At 40.8% G+C, this 21654-nt stretch overlaps 1 protein-coding gene across 1 annotated transcript in view; it reads left to right on the plus strand.

Moving 5' to 3' along the window:
* The first annotated feature begins 32 nt into the window (after positions 1-32).
* Positions 33-21654, plus strand: part of erp27 (endoplasmic reticulum protein 27) — a 41944-nt gene continuing 20322 nt past the window's right edge. The window contains exons 1-3 of the mRNA XM_003221082.4: positions 33-3109; positions 4565-4665; positions 10267-10404. Of these exons, the coding sequence (XP_003221130.2) occupies positions 3034-3109; positions 4565-4665; positions 10267-10404 (315 nt within the window). The 5' untranslated portion in view covers positions 33-3033. The remainder of the gene's footprint in view (positions 3110-4564; positions 4666-10266; positions 10405-21654) is intronic.

A 21654-nucleotide genomic window follows, 5' to 3' on the forward strand; every position in this document is an offset into this window, starting at 1 on the left:
ATCTTACAAATAGTTCCAGACATGTATTTTTCATCAGTCATGTTTTACATCTTAGAGAATCTGCCTATCTCTAATGATTGGAGTTGTGGAGACATTTTCTCAATATTTCTAGAACAATATTGTTGTGTTAGGGTTTCTTCCATGTCCATGTGTTGTATTCAGTGTTTCTATTCTGCAAGATGTTATACAGTAGAAATGGCCAGAAGGCGGATTTTGGGGTACTTTGAGATATATTGGCAAGAAATTAATCTAATTATAAAATAGTAAGGTAAAGGTAAAGATTTTCCCTTGACATTAAGTCTAGTCATGTCTAACTCTGAGAGGTGGGGCTTACCTCCATTTCCGGTGTTGTCTGTAGATGCATCCAAGGTCATGTGGCCGGCATGACTGCATGGAGCACCATTATCTTCCCACCAAAGCGGTACCTATTGATCTACTCACATTTGCATGTTTTCAAACTGCTAGGTTGGCAGAAACTGGGGCTAACAGCGGGAGCTCACCCCGTTCCCTGGATTCAAACCACCGACCTTTCGGCCAGCAAGTCCTCATTCACATTACATTATATTACTGAAATGGAGAAGGTTTGGGGTAAGCATGATGGATTTCTGTGTGAAAGAACTATGAGCGCTGTTCATTTCCTAGACTCAGGGTTTTTTCATTCTAAGTGTATGTCATTTCCACCAGGATATGTGCTTTCTTGGGGAGGTAGGATAGGAACAGAGTGGTGATGATTATTTGTTTATATAGTGCCATCACTGTATATGGTATTATATGTGAAGCTTACAAATTGTTTATTCGACAGTTTCCTACCCTTGGGTTTATCATCTAAAGACACAGTACACAACGAAAAGGAGATGGCAGTAGAGAAGGAGATGCTGTCTGCTGTTCTCTCCTTCTGGGGCCATAATAGTGACTATTGGGATACCTTCCATCAGTTACTGGACATGACGGAGCTGTCCCTGCCTGTTTTGATGAGGTCATGAGTGAATTTGCATGGAAGAAATCAGACTGGGGAAAATGAAATGGAAGATTAGCTAAAGTTTTGGTAGAATTGTTCTAAGGGTAGAAGAAAACAGATCAATGTTTTGGTCTAGTAAGTTCTTTTCAATGCCCATGGATGTGTGTCATCCCAAGAGCTTGGCATTTTATGTTTGAAAATGAATGTTATGGCAAATGTTAGCAATTGAGAAATTTATTATTGTCCTTAAAAACTACTCAGCCTCCCTCAGATTCCACTCCACCTTGCTTTCAAATTGTTCTGACTTATAGTGATTTCTACACTGCCATATAACATCCAGATTATCTGTTTTGAACTGGATTATATGGCAGTATAGAAGGGGCCTTAGATGAATCTGTTACAGAGGTTTCTGGGGCTGAAGGTGTATGATTTGACGAAGATCAACCAGTGGGTTTCTTTGGATGAGCAAGGAATCAAACCCTGATCTACTTAACCATTCAAGATCTTGGCACTTTTTAAATAGTGTCAGAAGCTATTTAAGAACATACTGCAAGTCCCTTCTGATGTGTGAGAGAATTGACCATCTACAGAGACAGTGTCCGGGGGATGCCCGGATGTGTTACTATCCTGCTGGGTGGCTTCTCTCATGTCCCTGCAAGCTAGAGCTGACAGATGGATTCGAACTGGCAACCTTCAGATCAGCAGTCCAGCCGGCACAAGCATTTAACCCATTGCGCCATCATGGCTCCATCTTGGCACTGAGACTGACATCTTAACACATTATAAAGGCATTTGTTGTAGTTTAGCCCAAATTATATTGTTTCATGGCTGGAAAGCATAATCACAGTTATACAGTAAATGTTTAACCTAAAACTATGCATTAATAACTGACTGATACTCATGCTGATATTCATGCTTCCTACAAAAGAGCATAGGGAATAAACAGCAATGATAAAAGCCCCATTTTAAATAACCAGGCAGCAGCTGCTGTGAACAACAGGATACCAAGCAACATATGGTAAGTTTACATTATCACTTCGTATGGTTGCTTTTTGACAGTTAAGTCCTTCAGTTGAATTGAAGCTCTTTTAGGCACAAAGGTACCCTTCCCTATCTCTTAACTGTTAAAAGAGTGTCCGGATGTATTATACTTGTTTCAGTTGTTGCATTTTAAATGAACACTAAATTGCAATTACATTGTTGTTTTTGTAAACACAGGCTTAGTACATGGAACAAATAGAGATTTCCCTTACAAAACGGTCCATCCTTTTATTCTTCTTCATAGTCGGACGTTTCTCAAGTTCCGTGGGACCAAGCACTGCTCCAAGTAAATCCGAAATCACCCAAAATGGGAAGTCAAGTGAGAGGCTACATGAAGTAACCTTAATCTCTTCAGCCTCTTTTTCCTTCTGGAAAAATGAATTCAAACACAGAAGTTTTAAAATAGCTCATAGCTAAGACTTATTAGTGATAACAAGTAAAGGAAACTAGATTGATGCATGCAAGTCTCTGGACAAATCCACATACACTTATGAAAGTGTGTGAGTTGCATAAAATGTATATATGCAAATTTATTTAACTAAATTAAATAACTTGAATCCAAGCAGTCAACTGCCTAAAAATGCTTGGGAGGGGCACAGGAGGGAGGTTTTGCTCCCTCTTTGTTATCCATATCATTATCTTTCTGTGCCCAATCTACAATGTGGTGGACACAGAGTGTATTGATTTAGTTGCTAAGACTTCATCCCACAGAATATTGGGATTTGTAATTTGGTGAAGGATTTAGAATTCTATAGTGTACTTCTAGCACAGTTGTGTCATTGTGTGAGTGTAATTATGTAGTATATCTGCATGCTTTGTTAATGGAGAAAGAATTACAAAGCGTGTAACATTGAAGAGCCTATGACTGCACTCCTTTCTTATCTCAGGGGAGGTCTGTTTGAGTATTCTCAGGTGTTTTTTTCCCACAGCTTTAGGGGTTGCCTTAACTGATTGAGCAGAGGCAGTTAAAGTTGCTTTCTGTACAAAGCTCAAAGCCTGAAACAAGGCAAGAAAAAAATATCAAAATTTGGAAAATGAGAAGTTCAATTTTGTGGGGATTTTATGTTATGTTCTTTGTTGGATATGCTGAGGAGGTTTCTACGTCAGAAGGTAAGAGAGAAATATTTTGGGTTTCAAGCAAAGAGGTGACAAGCAGACCTGGAAACCATATGGATCATCAGGACATAGAAAAAGTTAGTTTCAGATGGTAGCATAGCACTTCTAGCCTGGCTATGTCAGCTTTCAACAATGAAAAATGTGCACAGTGTTCTGGGGTGGTACAGAGTTGTCCTCTTCCATGAAGAGCAGGACATCGAGAGTAAATGTCATAGAGAGTTACTTTTAGCAGAGAACTGCTGAGGTATTTGCATATTAAATTGCTTTCTATTCTACAAATCCCAACTATTATTTACTATGAAAGCACTAAAATAGTGTCCCTAACTCCATAATAATGAGAGAACTAGGTGTCATGGGGTGCATTTACCCTGTGAAATTAATGCAGCTTGACACCACTAATTTCCATGGCTCAATGCTATGAAATCCTGGGAGTTGTAGTTTTACAAGGTCTTTAGCCCTCTCTGCCAAAGAATGCTGGTGCCTCAACAAACCATAAACTCCAGGATTCCATTGAAATCAGCCATGGCTTTTGGAGTGGAATCATAGTGCTATAACTTTGTAGTATGAAAGGCTTTTCAATTGCTTGAAAGAAGCAGTATTTACAAGTAACCATCATGATTCAGTCAAGGAAGTTTTAATGCAACTAGTCAACTCTAAAACAGTGGTTCCCAACCTTTGGGCCTCCAAGTGTTTTCATAGAATCATAGAGTTGGAACAGACCTCATGGGCCATCCAGTCCAACTCCTTGCCAAGAAGCAGGGAATCACATTCAAAGCACTCCTGACAGATGGCTATCCAGCCTCTGCTTAAAAACCTCCAAAGAAGGCGCCCCCACCGCACTCTGGGGCAGAGAGTTCCACTGCTGAACAGCTCTCACAGTTAGGAAGTTCTTCCTGATATTTAGGTGGAATCTCCTTTCCTGTAGTTTAAAGCTATTGTTCTGTCCTAGTCTCCAGGACAGCAGAAAACAAGTTTTGGACTTCAGCTCCCACAGTTCCTAACTGCTGGTCAGCAAGCTGGGACTTCTGGGAGTTGAAATCCAAAACACTTGGAGGCTCAAAAGTTGGGAATCACTGCTGTAAAACTATTAATTCCTTAAAAGCCTGATTAATAACTTACTTTAATGAGGTCAACTTCCCTTGGAAAACAAGCTTGGCCGGAGTTTCCTCAAAAGAGCTGCTCAAAGTTCCAGCAGATCTTGCTTTAGGGCAAGGTCTTGTCTGAAAATCTTAATTCCTAGCATAGTGACAGGTGAAAGAAGGAAGGGTGTTCCCTGAAATGTCAGGTTAGCGTAAACAATGCATAAAGGGAAATATGCAAAAAGTTAAATTCCCCAATAGGTGAGAGAGTCCTCACTAAACTGCAACAAACCAGGTGAAAGGTAATTATGTTGTGAGTTTCTGGAGAAATTCAATTTTGAAAGAATGGTGACTTTTTCCATTTCTCTAGGCACCGTCAAAGGTCCAAGGAAACCAGTTCTTCTGGAGGATGTAGCAGCCACTGAAGCGTTTATCAATGCTGCTGAAGTAGTGGTGGTTGGATTCTTTAAGGTCTGTTGAGAGAGTTCAGCCACATTAAGATACTCAGTCAGTTTTTTCATATCAAGCACTCTTACATAACTTGCTTTTAAACATGTATAATGGGGGTGATAGCATAATCAATCCTAATTCCTAGATACAGCAAATATTTTACGTGCTTTGTTTACACTTTTAGTAAAGTATTTATAAGGAGCCCCCAGTGGCACAGTGGATTAAACTGCTGAGCTGCTGAACTTGCTGACCAAAAGGCAGTTTGAATCCGGAGAGCAGAGTGAGCTCTCGCTCTTAGCCCCAGCTTCTGCCAACCTAGCAGTTTGAAAACATGCAAATTTGAATAAATCAATAGGTACCGCTTCAGCAGGAAGGTAATGGCGATCGATGCAGTCATGCTGGCCACATGACCTTGGAGGTGTCTACGAACAACGCCGGCTCTTCGGCTTAGAAATGGAGATGAGCACCAACCCCCAGAGTCGGACTTGAATAGACTTGATGTCAGGGGAAAACCTTTACTTTTACTAAAATATTTATGAGTATGATTGGAGCACAGTTTCATATCTTAATACAACATTGTTCAAGAAGAATAATTGAACTGTGTGCAATAACTTAATCTCAGCTCCAAAATATGAAAATGAAAACACTGACCTCCCCAATAACCCAGAATACATATTGATCTATTTCTTATAATTACTATCTGAAGTCAGTTTATGACACTCAGGGCCAGTATTAGGCAGTTCATGATATTGTGAAACAGCAGACAGGGATGAATACTTGTCTTGAATCTCCCTAACAGGGCAGCTACATACTGCCATTAAACGCCTGCCACCATTACAACATCTGCCCATATTCTGGAGAACGTGATATATTGTTGTTGTGGGAAAATTTAAAGTAGCGACTTCCTGGAGGACTGCCATCACTTGGAGGAGAGCTCAAGTTTGAACCATCCCTCCTTACATCCACGTGACAGCATTCATGGGAATCCAAAATCTTGAACAACAAAATACTTAGTAAATGAGGATTAACATCTGATTCTAATCACCTGGGAAGTTAGAAATAATTTTTCCTGTAGATTGATTTGCATCCAAAGATTATGAAGGAGTTGCTTTTTCCTGATGTTTATGACTTTGGTAGAATTTTTGAGGCAGCTAGAACTAATGCTCTTACAAAGTTTTTCCTGTATATTCGCCTAATTATGGCACTCTGTGATTAAAGTTGTGTCAACTAATCACATGTAACCTTTGGGGTTAGCAAATCATACTATACCGACTTTGAGTCATCTTGTAAGACTGCAGAAGGCAATTAAGTGAGACCAAAAATCAGAAGTGATACAGACAGACAGACAGACAGACACACACACACACACACACACACATATACATTTTTCCCTTGGCTGTATTGTGCGATAGTCTTCAACATCAACTAAGAACTATCTTCTTGAGATGTTTAAAAGTTTATTCCAATAGAACCTTCTTAATTGACCAAGAAGAAGTAAAGATGATTTTTACAGCATACTTTAAAAATTATCAGTTTTCATTTTGGCATATGGTTTTAATTAAATTTTTCCCTATTCTCAAACATATTAAACAAGGCATATCAGAAATAAACAAATGAGAAATACAGTGAATATGTGTTTGAGTTATAATCTGAATGGGTTGCTGTGAGTTTTCTGGGCTGCATAGCCATGTTCCAGAAGCTTTCTCTCCTGACGTTTTGCCCGCATTTATGGCAGGCATCCTCAGAGGTGGAAACTAGTCAGGTGGGGTTTATATATCTCTGGACTGACCACACAGTCCAGACAACTCACAGCAACCCCGTGATTCCGGCCATGAAAGCCTTCGACAACACATATAATTTGAATGTGTTTCCCACTGCCTGATGTCCTTTCTTCCTCTGCAAGAGTACATACTTGCCACTGCAGTTTTACATCCACTTACATGGGAGGGAATAGGCAAAGGCTCACATTGCTCTTTTTTTAAATAGAAAATTCTGTTTCAATTTCGAAAACATTAAAGTCTCTATAAATATCCTGTATACATGCGAAGCCAACTTTCCAAAGGCTTGGAACTTGGTTTGGCCAAATAAAGCCCAGTTGGTTAATCATGGGACACTCAAGAGCACTTTCTTCCTCCGTTGAAGTTCCTGGCTCCTTTTCCTTCCACACTTGTTTTCTTGTCACAAACAGATGTCCAAAAACTTGTTCAGAACAACACTTTTCCTCTGTCTCTTTTCCTTTTCAACTGACCCTTTCTTTCAACTGAATCAATTATACTATGAACATTGTGTTTCTAATCCATCTCCTGGAAATATTTATGCCTTGATAATTTTAACTTAATGAGAAGCACTTTTTGAAATAAGTACTTTTTTCTCAAAAGATTGGCTTGCATTGATACTTCAGCCAAAAAGGCATTCAAGGAAACTTATTCTGAGAATTTCCAGAACTCAGTATCTTTTAAAGGTTTGAATATATTTGTTAACTCTTTTACTGGAAGTGCATGGCATTTCTCATTATTTCTCTCCCTCATCCTAAAGATAATGATTAATGGCATTTTATATTGAGAACCTGTATTAAAATATATTCCTCCCTCCCATGGATTTTTTTAAACTGATAAATTTTTTTGTGCTGTGAAATGCACCAATATTTTGCCAATTCAACGCCCTGAAGACGGGTAATTTTAAAAACTAAGTGTTACAGCTACCAGGGTGACAATTGGAGAGGGCTCCTGTACCTTTGGAGTTGTGTAGGATGAAAGATCAGCAGGTGTTTCTTGACTCCAGGTAATATTGAAAATCCTTTGTCCATACAATTATTATGGGTAAATGAGACCTCCCCAGTTTTCATTCTGGTAAACCTAAGTGTGAATGTTAAAAGTACGGTAAATCTACACAGTGATTATGTGATAATTGCATAGGGTTAAAAGCAATTGTGTTTCAATGCCACCTGGGCAAAATGCCCAAGTTAACTTGAAGCAGGAGATAAGAGGAAATGACTAGAGTTCTACTGGTAAAAAGTGTGAGGGCAACCAGGTGTAATCCAGCATCGTAATTACTTGAGTCACACTTGATGGTGTCTGAAGATATAGCTATGTTAAGTCTGTTTCGGCTTCAAAAGACAGATGGAAAGCTGGTGATTGAGGAAAACAAATTCCTAACATAATCAGGAATAAGAAAGGAAGATATATCCAAAAAGGTTTAGCAAAAGGGGATAACCAAACAATAATCCAAATGTCTCATAAGGTTTCAGAAGTGGCAAAGTCCAGGAACAGACAAAAATCACAGATACAGAATAAGTCAAAAATCAGGAAGTTATAACTAGCAAAAACATGACCAGGAGTACATGAACAGGAACATAGAAAACTTCCAGGATATATTAAATCCAAAATCAAAGCTTGACTTGAACCAGAAACAAGAGAAATCAGGCTTGATGATGATGATGATGATGATGATGATGATGATGATCTTTATTTATATCCTGCCACCATCTCCTAGAGGGACTTGGGGCAGCTCACAAAACACTCAAGGTGTGACACAAAATACAAAATATAACAAGTGCAGAACAAAACATAGGCAGTAAACACTCAACACAACATCATAAATTCACAGTACCCCCTAGTAAAAACAATAAAATACAGCAATTGTAGATAAAACAGCAGTATTTGATCTCAGAATTGTAAAGTGCTAAAAAAGAGTCAATGGTCCTCATATGTGTTATAAGAGAGTCTAAACATGATTTAAGGTTTAGCTTGTCACTCTAACGCAGCACTGCCTGAACCGACTTTAAGGCAAACAACTTGTTTAATAGACACCCATGAAATCATTCAGTTTTCTGTGAATTCCTTCCACAACTTTCCCATGTAATCTCTCTGAATGATGCAATCTATTTTTGGCTCTGATTTGTAAACAAAGACGTCTATTGAACTCTGTAGCTGCAGATGGGAACCCTCCTTATCACTCAGCTCTTCACTTGAATCCTTATCTGCGGTAGCTACTTTTCCTCCTCCCTTGAGGCCCTGCACTTTCTGAGCTTGTTTTCTCAACAGAAGGGGCTCTAGAGAGCAGATTAGTTGAAGAGAAAAAAAGGATACCAGCCACAGAATAAAATCTACCTCAAACAGGACTTCTTCCAGTGTTTGCTTCCAGTGACTTCATATAGCTGCTCCATATACTGTTCCTTTGCTGAATGCCATACCTTAAAATCACTTGTTTCTGGATGTATGATTAAGCCTGGTTATACTATGGTTGTATATCTCTATGTGACAAGTGAGATCACTCTCGAAAAATGTCAATATAGTGATATACTACTATAAAATTATAATGTCTACGATAAATTAATTGTGTAGCTTCTAAACATAGGAGTAGATGCCGATGTAATGATCAGCTCTAACAAGAGTAGTTACAAAGAGCTTGCCCATGTAATCCCGCTAAATAGAGATCCCTCAATGTCTCCCTCATAAAAGAAAAGGCTCCCTTTAAAAAGGGATGCCCATTCCATTAGTCTTCTACTGTTAGATATACCATGGTTTTATTGTGTTGATGCAGAACAACATTTTCATCCCCATACTGTTGAATTTATCTTGTGCAATTTTATTGTGATGTTATACCCTTCATTTTAATATACCTAGATAGCTTTGGTAATTCGGCAGGCTTTTTCTTTCTTCCCTTCCCTTTCCCACTTCTTAGTCAATGAAACTCGTGTAGAATTTTGATCAATGCACAGTAAATCAATAACCCAATTACATCTGGGGGCTGAATGTTTTGCTGTTTGTAATGGAGGAGCAAATGGTTCCGGCTCATTCATCTACCCGTTCCTGTCATAATATCAAAAGCTGGTCAAGATGTCTTGGCGCCTGAGGGAAAACCCTCACAGCCACAAATCCCTGCTCTCTTTGGGATTAAAAAATACAGTGCTAAAAATTGAAAAGAAAGAAATTACTTAAATTACTTTGGTACTGAACGCCAGCTATCTTAGACAACTGGTCACACTTTGTTTAATGGCATGGCCACCTTTTCCTGTACTTTCAACTAAGATAAATGAAGAATTTAAAAGCAGCTTCTGAAGTTTCATAAATTTTATTTTTTCCTTTGAAGCAGTGTAGAAAAAGGTCCCTGAAGAAACCTGCAGGAGTAGAACGAGCCACCAGATGTCAGTATTCTCCCCTAAATACTGGCTAGAGAGGGAAAATCCTGCAGAAAACCTGTGGAATTTATCTGGTCCTCCCAAGTGTTTTGGGAGCATCTACACCGTATAATTAATTCAGTTTGATGTCACTGTCTCAATGCTATGGAATCATGGTAATTGCAGTTTTACAAGGTCTTTAGCCGCTCTGCCAAAGGATTTAGTACTTCATCAAACTACAACACAACAAGCAACAATTATATGTTTCATAATCTATTGTATTACATTACAACCAGTCTTCTTTTTGCTATCTTCTTTTTGAGCCAGAATTCATCCTTGGTCCAGTCTGTACATGAGAATTTTCATAAACTTTGCTGTTTTTTTTAAATTTCTCTGGGGAAAGGCATTCATGTTACAATGATTTACAGACAGTGCACATTTGAAGTGTTGTGTAATGGTCTAAATCGTTTGCCATGCCATTCTCTCTTCATCAATCTCTTCAGGATTCAGAGCGACCAGAAGTTTCAGAATTCCTCATCATGGTGCAAAATATACCAGAAGTGCCCTTTGCGATCGCCAACGGCTCTCAAGTGCTTTCTCATTACAATGTCACCAGAAATACCATCTCCCTCTTCCGCATGGTAGGTGTTATTTTTTGTTTCCACTTCTTTCATTAACAATAAATGTGTTAATGGTATAAGCTGGAACCATTCCTTAAATTCCATTAATAGTGGGATGTATGGTGTCTTATTTACTTTGCAGAAAAGATATGAACATGTATATTCAATATCAGCAGGAATATCTTGGCTTGGAATATATGGATGGGAGAGTGGCTCAATGCAATTAGTTCACTTTGTATTAATAGAAAACAGTGGTTTCCCTGCTCTGGTGGGTGAATAAAATAAGCAAAATTGAACTGAAATTCATAAGAACCAATGCTTTGTGTATAGGCGAGAGCATTCAAGCATGTGTTCCAGTTCCTATAATACAAGGATGGGAGTCACATTTGGACCACAACTTCCATTCTTCCTCATCTTCATCTATGCCACTTAGGACTTGTGGGACGTACAGTCCAACAACACCTTGAAGTGCACATTTACCATCCTGTCTTTAATCTGAAGACTGTTTAGAGCAGGGGTCCCCAAACTTTTAAAGCAGAGGGCCGGTCCACAATCTTTCAAACTGTTGAGGGGCCGAATTATCATTTGAAAAAAAAAAATCCAACAAATTCCTATGCATACTGAAAAAAAAATCCAACAAATTCCTATGCATACTGCAAATGTCTTATTTGTAATGCAAAACAACAACAACAATGAAAGAACAATACGATATTTAAAAATGAAAACAATTTTAACCAACATAAGCCTATCAGGATTTCAATGGGAAGTGTGGGCCTGCTTCTAGCCAATGAGATAGTCAAGTTAATTAGGATTGTTGTTGTTGTTGTGTGCCTTCAAGTCATATCAGACTTTGGGCGAGCCTAAGTCAAAAATTATTTATTTATTCATTTACTACATTTATTTACTACATTTATATCCCACCCTTCTCACCCCGAAGGGGACTTGGAGCAGCTGTACGTACAATATATTACATTATTAGCATAGCACAATATTAACATTATATATCATCATATTGAACTATACCACTATACTGTAATATTACATGTAATATATAACATATAATTAATATTATTATATGGTATTATTAGTATTATATTGTATAACATGATAATATTATTATCAATATCATATGTATATATAATATATTATTAAAACTGATATAAAAATATTATATTATAAAACTGAGGGCAGGGGCCAGGTAAATGACCTTGGAGGGCCGCATCCGGCCCCCGGGCCTTAGTTTGGGGACCCCTGGTTTAGAGTCATGTGTGACTTAATAAAGCTTGGGAAGTAACTTTTTAAAGACTACAGATTTGTAGGAGAAATTTATAGTTACATTTCCCTGCCTATATTTCTCCAGTCCCTTTGCCTTAACCTCTCTGCCCTTTCTTCCACTAGTCCACTTGACCAAGGCTTTCAAAGCTGGCACTGAGCCTGGGGCAGAAGGCACGATTACAATACTTTCCTGAACAACAATATAGCTCCTCAGATACTGACATTTATTTTGTAATGTGCATGTTTGTTCACTCTTCAGGTCTCCAGAAGTCTTTACTCTGCAGAGTTTCCACCTCTTGCTCCTCAGCCTTCAGCTTGACTGGGTTGCTTTTCAACATCAGCACTTTTTCCTCTGTGCTTTGCAGCTTGAGATTTTAAATTAGCTAGCCAGAAAAAAATTAAATTGCATCTGCAAAGTAGCTTTCGTCAGCAAGATATCCCCCCACAATGCTCTTATTTACTTCCTGGCCAAGGTGGGAGAAGGAATGGAGGGGGTGTGCAAACACAGCCCCCCCCCTCCAGCTAACCTAATATTGCACTTCACGTATGTACACAGGAAACTCTTCAGGTTACTTTGAAATTATAACTGCTAGCAACTTCCTTGGCTAGTTAGCATCCTGAACCAACTGTCTCATTACATTCCTTTGTCTGTTCAGGCCATCACAGAATTTGAACGTCTAGCAAATACATCTTGGTATAGACTTGACTGAAGCAAGTAGTGAAGAGAACATTTTTATTTCTGACCTAGATAGTTTGTGCCATATAGAGACATCGGGCAAAGTCATAATCCATTGGTTGTGGAGGCTTCTGGTTTAGTATTATGGATCACTCACTTTCATCTAGTGGCTCCCATGGCAGTGGACAATGACTACATTCCAGGTTTCGAATAGATTCAGGAGACCCATATAGGAATATAGTTCAGTACCTTGGAAATGTCTTTAAGAGCCTGGTTTAAGAACTGGAGTAGATTCATCAACCTCACTGATATGGGAACCAGATGCAGGCCCGTAGCCAGGATTTTCATTCCGGGGTGCGTGTGTGTGTGTTGAGTCTAAGAGAGGATCTACCCTAGTAAACCTTTTGTATCATTATCCCAATACCCCCATGCATATGGGATATATTGAGCATGGTGATCAGATCATGATATGAATAAACATAATAGTACCAGTAAGGCCTTCTCGTGGACCACCCTGAGAATTTCGGGGGGGGGGGGGGGGCTCAAGCCCCTCAAGCCCCCCCCCCCCCTCTGGCTACATGCCTGCCAGTGAAGACACCATGATCTCTCTCTTAGGTCAATAGGTGGGAAAGATGAAGAAGCTACTGGGAAACACATAGAAGATCTGATAACCCACCAAAGGATAGTATCATAGAAGAGAATATGGCCATTTTAGAAACCCCAGGGAGCCAGTTTGGTCCTTATGAAGGCCAGATTCAGCCTCAAGGCCTAACATTCAGCACCTTTAAACTTGGGAAATAAGTAGATGCCACATAGAATGTTTGTAACCCTTCTAAAATAAATACCCATTTATTCTCCAGTAGAGTTGTCCCATGAACATACTTATATCTTCTATTTAAGAGCAACATTCTTCCACTTCATCTCTATGCTAGGAAAAGCTTCACCTGTTGAAATCCTGCTGGTTAGAGAGAGCTATTAAGAGCACAGGAGTGCTGAGAAGGAGGGAAATGAACGTTGACATGCTTAGGCCCAAATCTTAGTAGCCTTTCTAATACATCTGAGGAAGCAGATTTAGTCTATGAAAGCTTGTGCTATCAGCTTTGTTCTGATTTTTCTATATTCCAGAATTACACATCTGTGTCTTTGAATTCTAGCTATTACAATAATTGGATCAATGCAGTTAATTCAATGCATTGGCCCTAGTAGGATTATTTAATTATTTATTTATTTACAGTATTTATATTCTGCCCTTCTCACCCCGAAGGGGACTCACATTAAACAAACATACAGCAAACTGCCCATAAACACATCAAACAGAGACTGAGACAGACAGACGCAGAGGCAATTTAACCTTCTCCTGAGGGATGTTCAATTCTGGTCACGGGGGGAGCAGCTGCTTCATCACCCACTCTGATGGCACTTCCTCATTCCAGGTCATAAATTAGTTAAACTTGCCTCCCCACTTTTTTTTTTTATAAGTGGTACCTTATTTCCTACTTGATAGATGCAACTATCTTTCGGGTTGCTAGGTCAGCAAGGAGCAGGGGCTATTTTTTATTTTTAATTGACGGGTGCTCACCCTGTCACGGGCTGGCCTCAAACTCATGACCTCATGGTCAGAGTGATTTATTGCAGCTGCTCAACAGCCTGCGCCACAGCCCGGCCCCAATGTTATTGGATTACCAATAACATTCAGCCCGTAACCTGAATCTTTCCCCACTTATAGTCTTATCTCCACAGTATTTTGAATCACAAGAGGTCATGTTGCTATACTTGTGCAATGTGTGCTGAGACAATGATTTGTTTATGGATGGGTGAGAATCAAGGCATTTTTCTATGGACTTCATTACATTGTTTACATACAATCAGCACTGTATTCCCAGGCAAAGGTTTTTAAACCAGAGTTTGGCAAATTTATTTATTTTTCCTGAACATCCTCAAATACTTGAGGTAGCATGTAGTTAACAAAAATAAAGTTTATAGTCAAGAAATTATTTCCTCTGATTTCTGAATTCTGAGGGAATTGACCTCTTTCTAATTAGCCCAATTAATTTGGCTCACCTATGGTCACACTATGTCTGTTAGTTAGACAGGACAGCTTTGTTATGCCTCTGTCTCAAATAATGTAAAATAAGTTTAAAAATTAAATGAAGCCAACAAAACTATTGGGAAAGGCATACTCTCACCTTCCCTGCCTTGTAGAAAGAAATTTGGAAAATACACTAGCAGATGACTCACCATTTATCCAATAACATCATATGTAATTTCAACAGGTGCAACAAATGGAAACCAGAATTAACTGCCTAATTTCTATTTGGTTGGGATCTTTTTTCCTTCCTCATGTCTCAAGTCCACCATCTGAATGAAACTGGACATAATTATTGATTGCATAAAAAGCCACCACCCTGTAGCCACTTGTCTTGATTTCTATTTCTCCTTGGTTGACTATTTAAAGATGATAAACAAATGGGTGCTGCCAGAATTAAACTGTGTTGGTAGGTTGTAAATACAGATTGAGGAAAAATGCAGGAGTAGCAGGGTTTCAATTTCCCCCGAGTAAACTGGAAAGAAGTAAAAAGTGTGGCCCAGAAGACGGTGAAGTGGAACTTGAATCTGGAATGAATACTCAGCTCTAAAATGATGAAGGCAGATCTAGGCAAATAGAACAACTGCAATAAATCAGAAATAAAGTAAGAGACTCACTGTTCTTTACACAGCAGAACAAGAATATTTAGGTCAGAAGAGGTGATAGCAACACTGCTCAAAAGTTGGACAGGATTCTCAACTAATTTAGAGTGCAATCCTATGCATGTTTACACAGATGTAAGTCCCACTGGATTCATTTGGACTTACTCCCTGGAAGGTGCATATGGAACTATGGCCTTGATGGAGGTGCAAAGGGATAGCACCTATTGCAGTGATTGTCTTTCCCCATGAAATACCCATACATAGACTATGAGACTGGGCCATACTTCAAATTCCTATGGCTTTCAGTGAAATGACGCTCAATTGTCATGGTAGAGTTGTAAGATGGAGATTTTCTAGCTTTTGTATGTTTTACAGGACCAAAATACCTCTCTGAGAGGCATTTCATGTTAGTTATTGACAATATTTTAATTTTGGCCCAACTCACTAGAATTCTGCCTTCTGAAACACAATGAATTTTCAAACCCATACCTTAGATCTATGTTGCTTGTTTGTAGACCATTTGTATCTATTGTGGCCAGAATTCTCTTTTTCTTAGAATGAATTTTGACACAGTTCAATTTTAGCATTTGCTATGGTATATGTGAATGTTGGTATGAATTTATTATTTTATTTATTATATTTATTTATACCCTGCTTTATCTCCCCAAAGAGGACTGAAAGCAGCCCTTTCCACTTGCCAACTTTTAACACATAGACAGTTTCTGTGTCTGAAAGGAAATTAATTCTGCATGTGTCTAGAAACAGTATAAAATATATTTTTGCTTCTTGGTTGTGACATTCAGTATGCCATCAGAGATCTTTAGCTCTAGGTGCAGTAATATTCATAATTAAAAAAAATCAAAACTGTTTCTGGGTCTTGGACCTATCCAGAAGGGCTGAATGTGTTACTGCCCTTCCCCAAGCAATTTCCTTAAGAAGACTCGTTTCAAACTTAGGCACTCAGTATGTGTGCATACATATATTGACTCTTTAGTACAGAAGATTCCTTATGTTATGGCAAAATATGCAAAGCATCAGACTCTGGTTAATCTCTGTTTTTACAGAAGTCTGTTGTCTGTTCCAACTCCAGTGAGAACTCTTTCCACTGACTTTGGTGGTCTCTGAAACAGTCCCAGGAGCTTATGTGCTCTAGCTCATATAAATTTAATCCTAGTTTAATACTTCATATTTTCCATGGAACTGCTCTTGTTTGCTCCCAGGCTAGTGAGAGAAGAAACAGGTCTCCAATCCCTTTCCACTGTGACCTGAGAAGCACATTTGAGGCAAAACTCTGCACCAGAGACTACATATGGCAGGGATGGGCAAACTGACTCTCCGGATGTTGGTTGATTACCATTCCCATCAAGTACAACCAGCAAAGCAAATGGTGAAGGTTATCAGGAAGTCCAACGTCTGGAAGACTATAGTTGCTCATCCCTGATGCATGGAAAAGAGCGCTGTGGGCAGACCCGTCTCTGGGAGGAAAAAAGACCCAAACATTTTGTGAGATAATAGAATACAGAATTATCTGTGTATGTGTATTTTCTGTGTTCCAAATATGCAGTCCAACTTATGCTTGGCAACCTCCAGCTGTGTTATACCAATCTGGAGATGTTGCAGTTTGTAGTTGACATGTCTAGAGGGTGCCAAATTGGGGGAAATTAGTCCATACCTTTACAAGGACTTGTGCCGTCCGCCGGACAATAAAAAACTATAAAACTGAAACGTGCTGTCCTTTATCCGGGCGAACTGCAAATCCCTATAAGCTGTCCTATAGATATTGAACGACTGAGTCTGGATAACTTCAAAAAAGGATGTTTATTCATACAAGGTTGTAAACCTGGCACAGATCTTAAAGTTGCAGAAAATGAAACAAATTTCTATAGGTTTTAGGTACAGAATTATCCCTGGTTCCAGAAAGCAAAGGTGATTATAAAACCACTATACCCTAATCACGCTGCCTATATTAGAAGGAGAAACTCTTTCCTTCCCTATCTTTACAGCAAAGATTAGTTCTAGAAGCGACAGAATAACCCTGCTCCTATAACTAGATTTCCTATTCCAGATCAATATAATTCAATACTTATCTAATTTGGATAGGCTTAGATTGGCCTGGTTTTGAGGATGATTTGTCCCAGTTAGCCTTGCACAGCTCCAGCACGTTGTAAGACTATAGCCAGAATGAAGCTCCAAAATGGAGACTAGACCCTGGTAAAAAGGGCGGTCCTAAGATGTTGCACTCTTTGACCAATCACTGCAAAGAAAACTGCAGCCAGCTATTGCAGATTCCAAGCCACTTTTCCTAGGCTTTTGCAGCCAGAGGCTCAAACAAAATGCAAAGGAGGGAAAACAAACAAATGACCAATAGGTAAGGCAAACCATCGTCCTGGGGGACGGAACACTCCCCGCTAAATTCCCAGGATGTGGGAATTTACCAATCAAAAACATACAAACACCTTTGTATACACAACAATAAAACAGTATAAAACTTACACACTTTGGACAAGCAACACGAGATTGCTGGTTGGTCTGTCCAGGACAGACATTTTGTCCTTACTATGAGTCTTTACCTGAACTTTTCTAACCTTACCGTCAGGGCAAGGAAAGGTCTTTAGTGTAATGCCCATAGGCCAGGCATAGCGGGGCAAGTCTTTGTCCTTTGGCAACACAAGGTTTCCCACCTTGGCATTGTCCTTTGGGGTTTGCCAGAGTCTTCTGGTTGGAAGCTGGCTTAAGTATTCGGCCTTCCACCTCTTCCAGAAGTGGTTGGCTAAGGTCTGCACATGCAAAATTGGTGCCACAGTCCGACCAAATTAACTTAATCGGCCCTCTGAGGGCTACAAACTTTTTCAAGGCATTTATGAATGATGAAGTGTCCATTCCCTCTGCAACCTCTATATGGACAGCTCGTACTGACAAACAAGTAAACAAAACCGCACATCTTTTGTTATTTACAACACCACCCCTGGTTTTCCTAGTGACAACCTCCCAAGGACCAAACACATCGATTCCCACATGGGAAAAGGGTGGGTCTGTCAAAGTCCTATCCTGAGGTAGTTCTGCCATCAACTGACTTTGACAGTTTCGCCTAAGGCGCCTGCATTTAACACATTTGAAAATACAACTGTTGACCAACCTTTTGGCATTAACTACCCACAGACCTTCATTTCTAAGGGCTGCCTCAGTTAGAGTTCTACCCTGATGATGGATCCTTTCATGGTGATGCCGAACGAGCAGCAATGCAGTGTGACTATTAGGGGGTATGATGATGGGGTTTTTTATGCACGCCTTGAGTTTAGCTTTGGCTAACCTTCCTCCAACTCTCAAAATACCCTCCTTGTCTAGAAATGGGTTTAACTCATTTAGAAGACTTTGATTAGGGATGTTGAGCCCTTGCTCTAGCCTAGCTATTTCCTGCTTGAAAGCAGATCTCTGCACTGACTTGAATATGACGCTCTTAGCCTTTATCATATCCTGGACCTGTAAAGGCTCACTATCTTTGCAAGCTAAACGATGTATAAGCCTAGCTACTGCTCTAAGAAGACTGTGCCACTCCGAAAAACGTTCAAAACGGTGTGGTTCCAGGCAAGATCTTTGGCCCATCTTGATTTCTGTGGTTGATTTGCAGGCTTTCACCTCTGCACTTCGTGAGACTTGAGCATTCATAATGTCCGAAAACCTTTGCTCATCTTTCGAGAGCGCTGTGGCTTCGTCTCTCTCAGAGACTTTGAAAATGGAGGAATACTCTGGAGTTATTGCTTGGCAGTAGACTGAGATGTGACTTAGGCAACTGCGCACAAGTGTAGGACGTCCACCTTTAAGCACCTGTGCTTGATTGGAGTCCAACGACGATGGTGGGTGCATCTTGTTTATGCACACTGGGCCTGTAACTGTCCAGCCTAGTGGTAGCAGCTGAGCAATGGGCGCCCCTGGAGGTCCCTTAACTTGGTCGTTCACATAGAACAAGTTCGGACAGTCCGCACCAAGCAGAAGGGCAATGTCCACATCTGGACGGAAAGCAGGTATGGCATTCTTTAATCGTCGCAAATGTGGATGAGCCTCCACAACTTCTCTAGTTACAATTTGCCTTTTGTTCCGGGGAATAGAGGAACACTCAATCAGGTCTGGCAACTTGAACTGCCTCTTCTGGTCGCAAGAGGAAACAACAAAGCCGGATGCTATGCGACCCTGCAACTTCTTTTTTCCTGCACACGTAGTCATAGTGTAGTCAACCATCTTGGTTTTAAGGTCAAACATGCGGAAGAACTCTGGAGTAGCCAGGGAGGCGTCGCTCTGTGAATCCAGGGCCACATAGAGTCTCTTTCTAAGCCAAGGGCTCTTGGCTGGATATACATCCGCTAGGCAGATAGGATGACAAACTCTGTACTGGTGCGAGTCAGAACACAGCTCTGTACAGGCGACTGCTGAAACTTCCACCTGCATCTGCGGTGCAGCCGGCTTGTCGGTATCTTCGCTTGCTGTCCTTTCCTTTGGTGAAATGTCCCCTTTGGTGTGGGAGACACCATTGGAGTTGTGCATTGCGGTGCAATGCTTGACGCTGTTGCATTTCTCGCACTTGACGTTTTCTTTGCAGTTGGATGCAAAGTGCGGAGTTGCTCCACAGCATCTAAAGCAGATTCCCTGCTTTTGAACTAGCTGTTGCCTTTCTTTGTATGTCTTCCTACTAAACTCCCTGCAGTTGGCCAAGCTGTGAGGCTTTTGGTGAATAGGGCAAAGCAACTCTTTTACCTCCGACCTGGGTTCATCAGTCTTGTGTTGAGTTTCGACTGCCTTTACGCTGACAGGTCTATTGGCCTCTCTAGGTGGTTTCTTGTCCACTTCAGGTGCCTTCCCTGGATGGATCCCTTGATATAAGGTGGGCAGGCCCGTCTGTGGATCATTCCTTTCCCTGGCCGCTCTGGTGATGAACTGGACCAGATGGGAAAACGGTGGGTACGCCTGAGAATGGGCCTCCTTGTAGTTGAAGACCTCCTGTCCCCAGCGTTCTTGCAAAGTGAAGGGCAGCTTGGTCAAGATCTGCCTCTGGGACAGGTGCTGATCGAGGCACTTCAAACCGGGCAGTTCTGGATTCTCCTTGGCCGACTCTAATTCCGTAAGGAGATCGCTGAGGTCCCACAAGAGTTTGAAGTCTTTGAGTTTCAAAGCTGGGAACCTTTGGAGCTTGTCCATAAGAGATGCTTCAATCTCTGTGCTGGCCCCATACCTCTGCTGCAACCTGGCCCAGGCCTTTTCCAGGGCTTTGTCGGGATCGGCTACGTGGGCTGAATATATTCTCTTAACTTGAGAAGATGATGCTGGACCCAACCAGGCGCCTAGCAGGGTCAGCTCTTCTTCAGGCAACAACTTTAAGTCTCTAATTGCCCTCTTGAAGGTAACCTTCCAGAGAAGGAACTCTTCAGGCTTGTCTGAAAACTTTTCAACTCCCTTGTCTTTGAGGTCTCTTTTGGGACTTCTAAGGATCGAGACGAGTTGGGATTCTGGCGTCGACGGGAACAAGTGTGGCGTTGGCTGCTGTGGGGAGAAATCCCACCATACTCCTTGCGTCGACCTTTGGTCTTTTGGAGGGATGACATCGTCTGTAGATGGACCGATGGTTCCCTTTGGACTTGCTTGTAGGGCCCAATTGGTGGTAGGCTTTGATGGTTTGGCTGACTGTTCAGGAATCTTAGTAGGAGGCACAGGCAACCTGAGCAAAGACGAGCTCCCCGCTATGATGCTCTGAACTTTAGGCAACCCGAAGGCAACTTTAGGGCCCTGTTCTGACCGAAGAGAGAAGTCTTCATGTTCCTCGTCAGAAAGCTGGCTGTTTAAACTATTAAGGTGCACAAGCACCTTGGAGGAAGGGTCCTGCATTGGCAACTGACTTACATTTTCTTCTGTGAGTTGCCCACTTAGGACCTTGGCCAAAGTCTCAGCTTTTACCTTTTTGGCAGTAGCATCCATCCTTATTCTAAGCATTTCTATTTCACATTGCCTTTGGGCCTGTTCTATTTGGAGTCGCTGTTCCTCCTCTTTAAGGTGGAAAGTGTGGTCAGCTGCTTTTGCATCAGCTTCCGCCTCCGCAACCTTGCTCTGTAGCTCCAGACGTGCAGCCTCCTTAATGTGCAAGGCAGCTAGGGAAGAGATGGCACTCCCAGCAGCAGAAGACTTGCTAGAGTGGCTGTGTTTAGACGATGCACGCTCCCTTAGCTTAGATACCTGGCTAGAGCGGTTGGACTTAAGGCTAAGTGCCACAGCAGGTGATTTTAAAAGATTGGTCTCATGGCTGCATAAGGAAGACTGCTTTCCTTTTGGCTCAGACCTTAGATTAACAGGTGGAGAACTAAATTCCAAGGCATCTAGAATTGCCCTCACCTTATTTTCTTTCTCATTAGTGTCAGCTAAGACACACACTATTTCTAACTCTGAATCCTTGGCGTTAATGCGCTCGAGGACCTGGACTATCTTAGACACCAAACCCCTCCAGAGACCGAAGGTCTCTTCAAGGTCTGTCTGTAATATGGATGGCACCCTTGTAATACCCAAGCTCTCAATTCTGTCCATCAATGTTACAATTCGCTCCCATGCCGAACCTAACCTCACATGGAGGAGCTCCTTTTCATCTATTAGAT

This window comes from Anolis carolinensis, chromosome 5 (genome assembly GCF_035594765.1).
Source record: "Anolis carolinensis isolate JA03-04 chromosome 5, rAnoCar3.1.pri, whole genome shotgun sequence".
Lineage (NCBI taxonomy): Eukaryota > Metazoa > Chordata > Lepidosauria > Squamata > Dactyloidae > Anolis > Anolis carolinensis.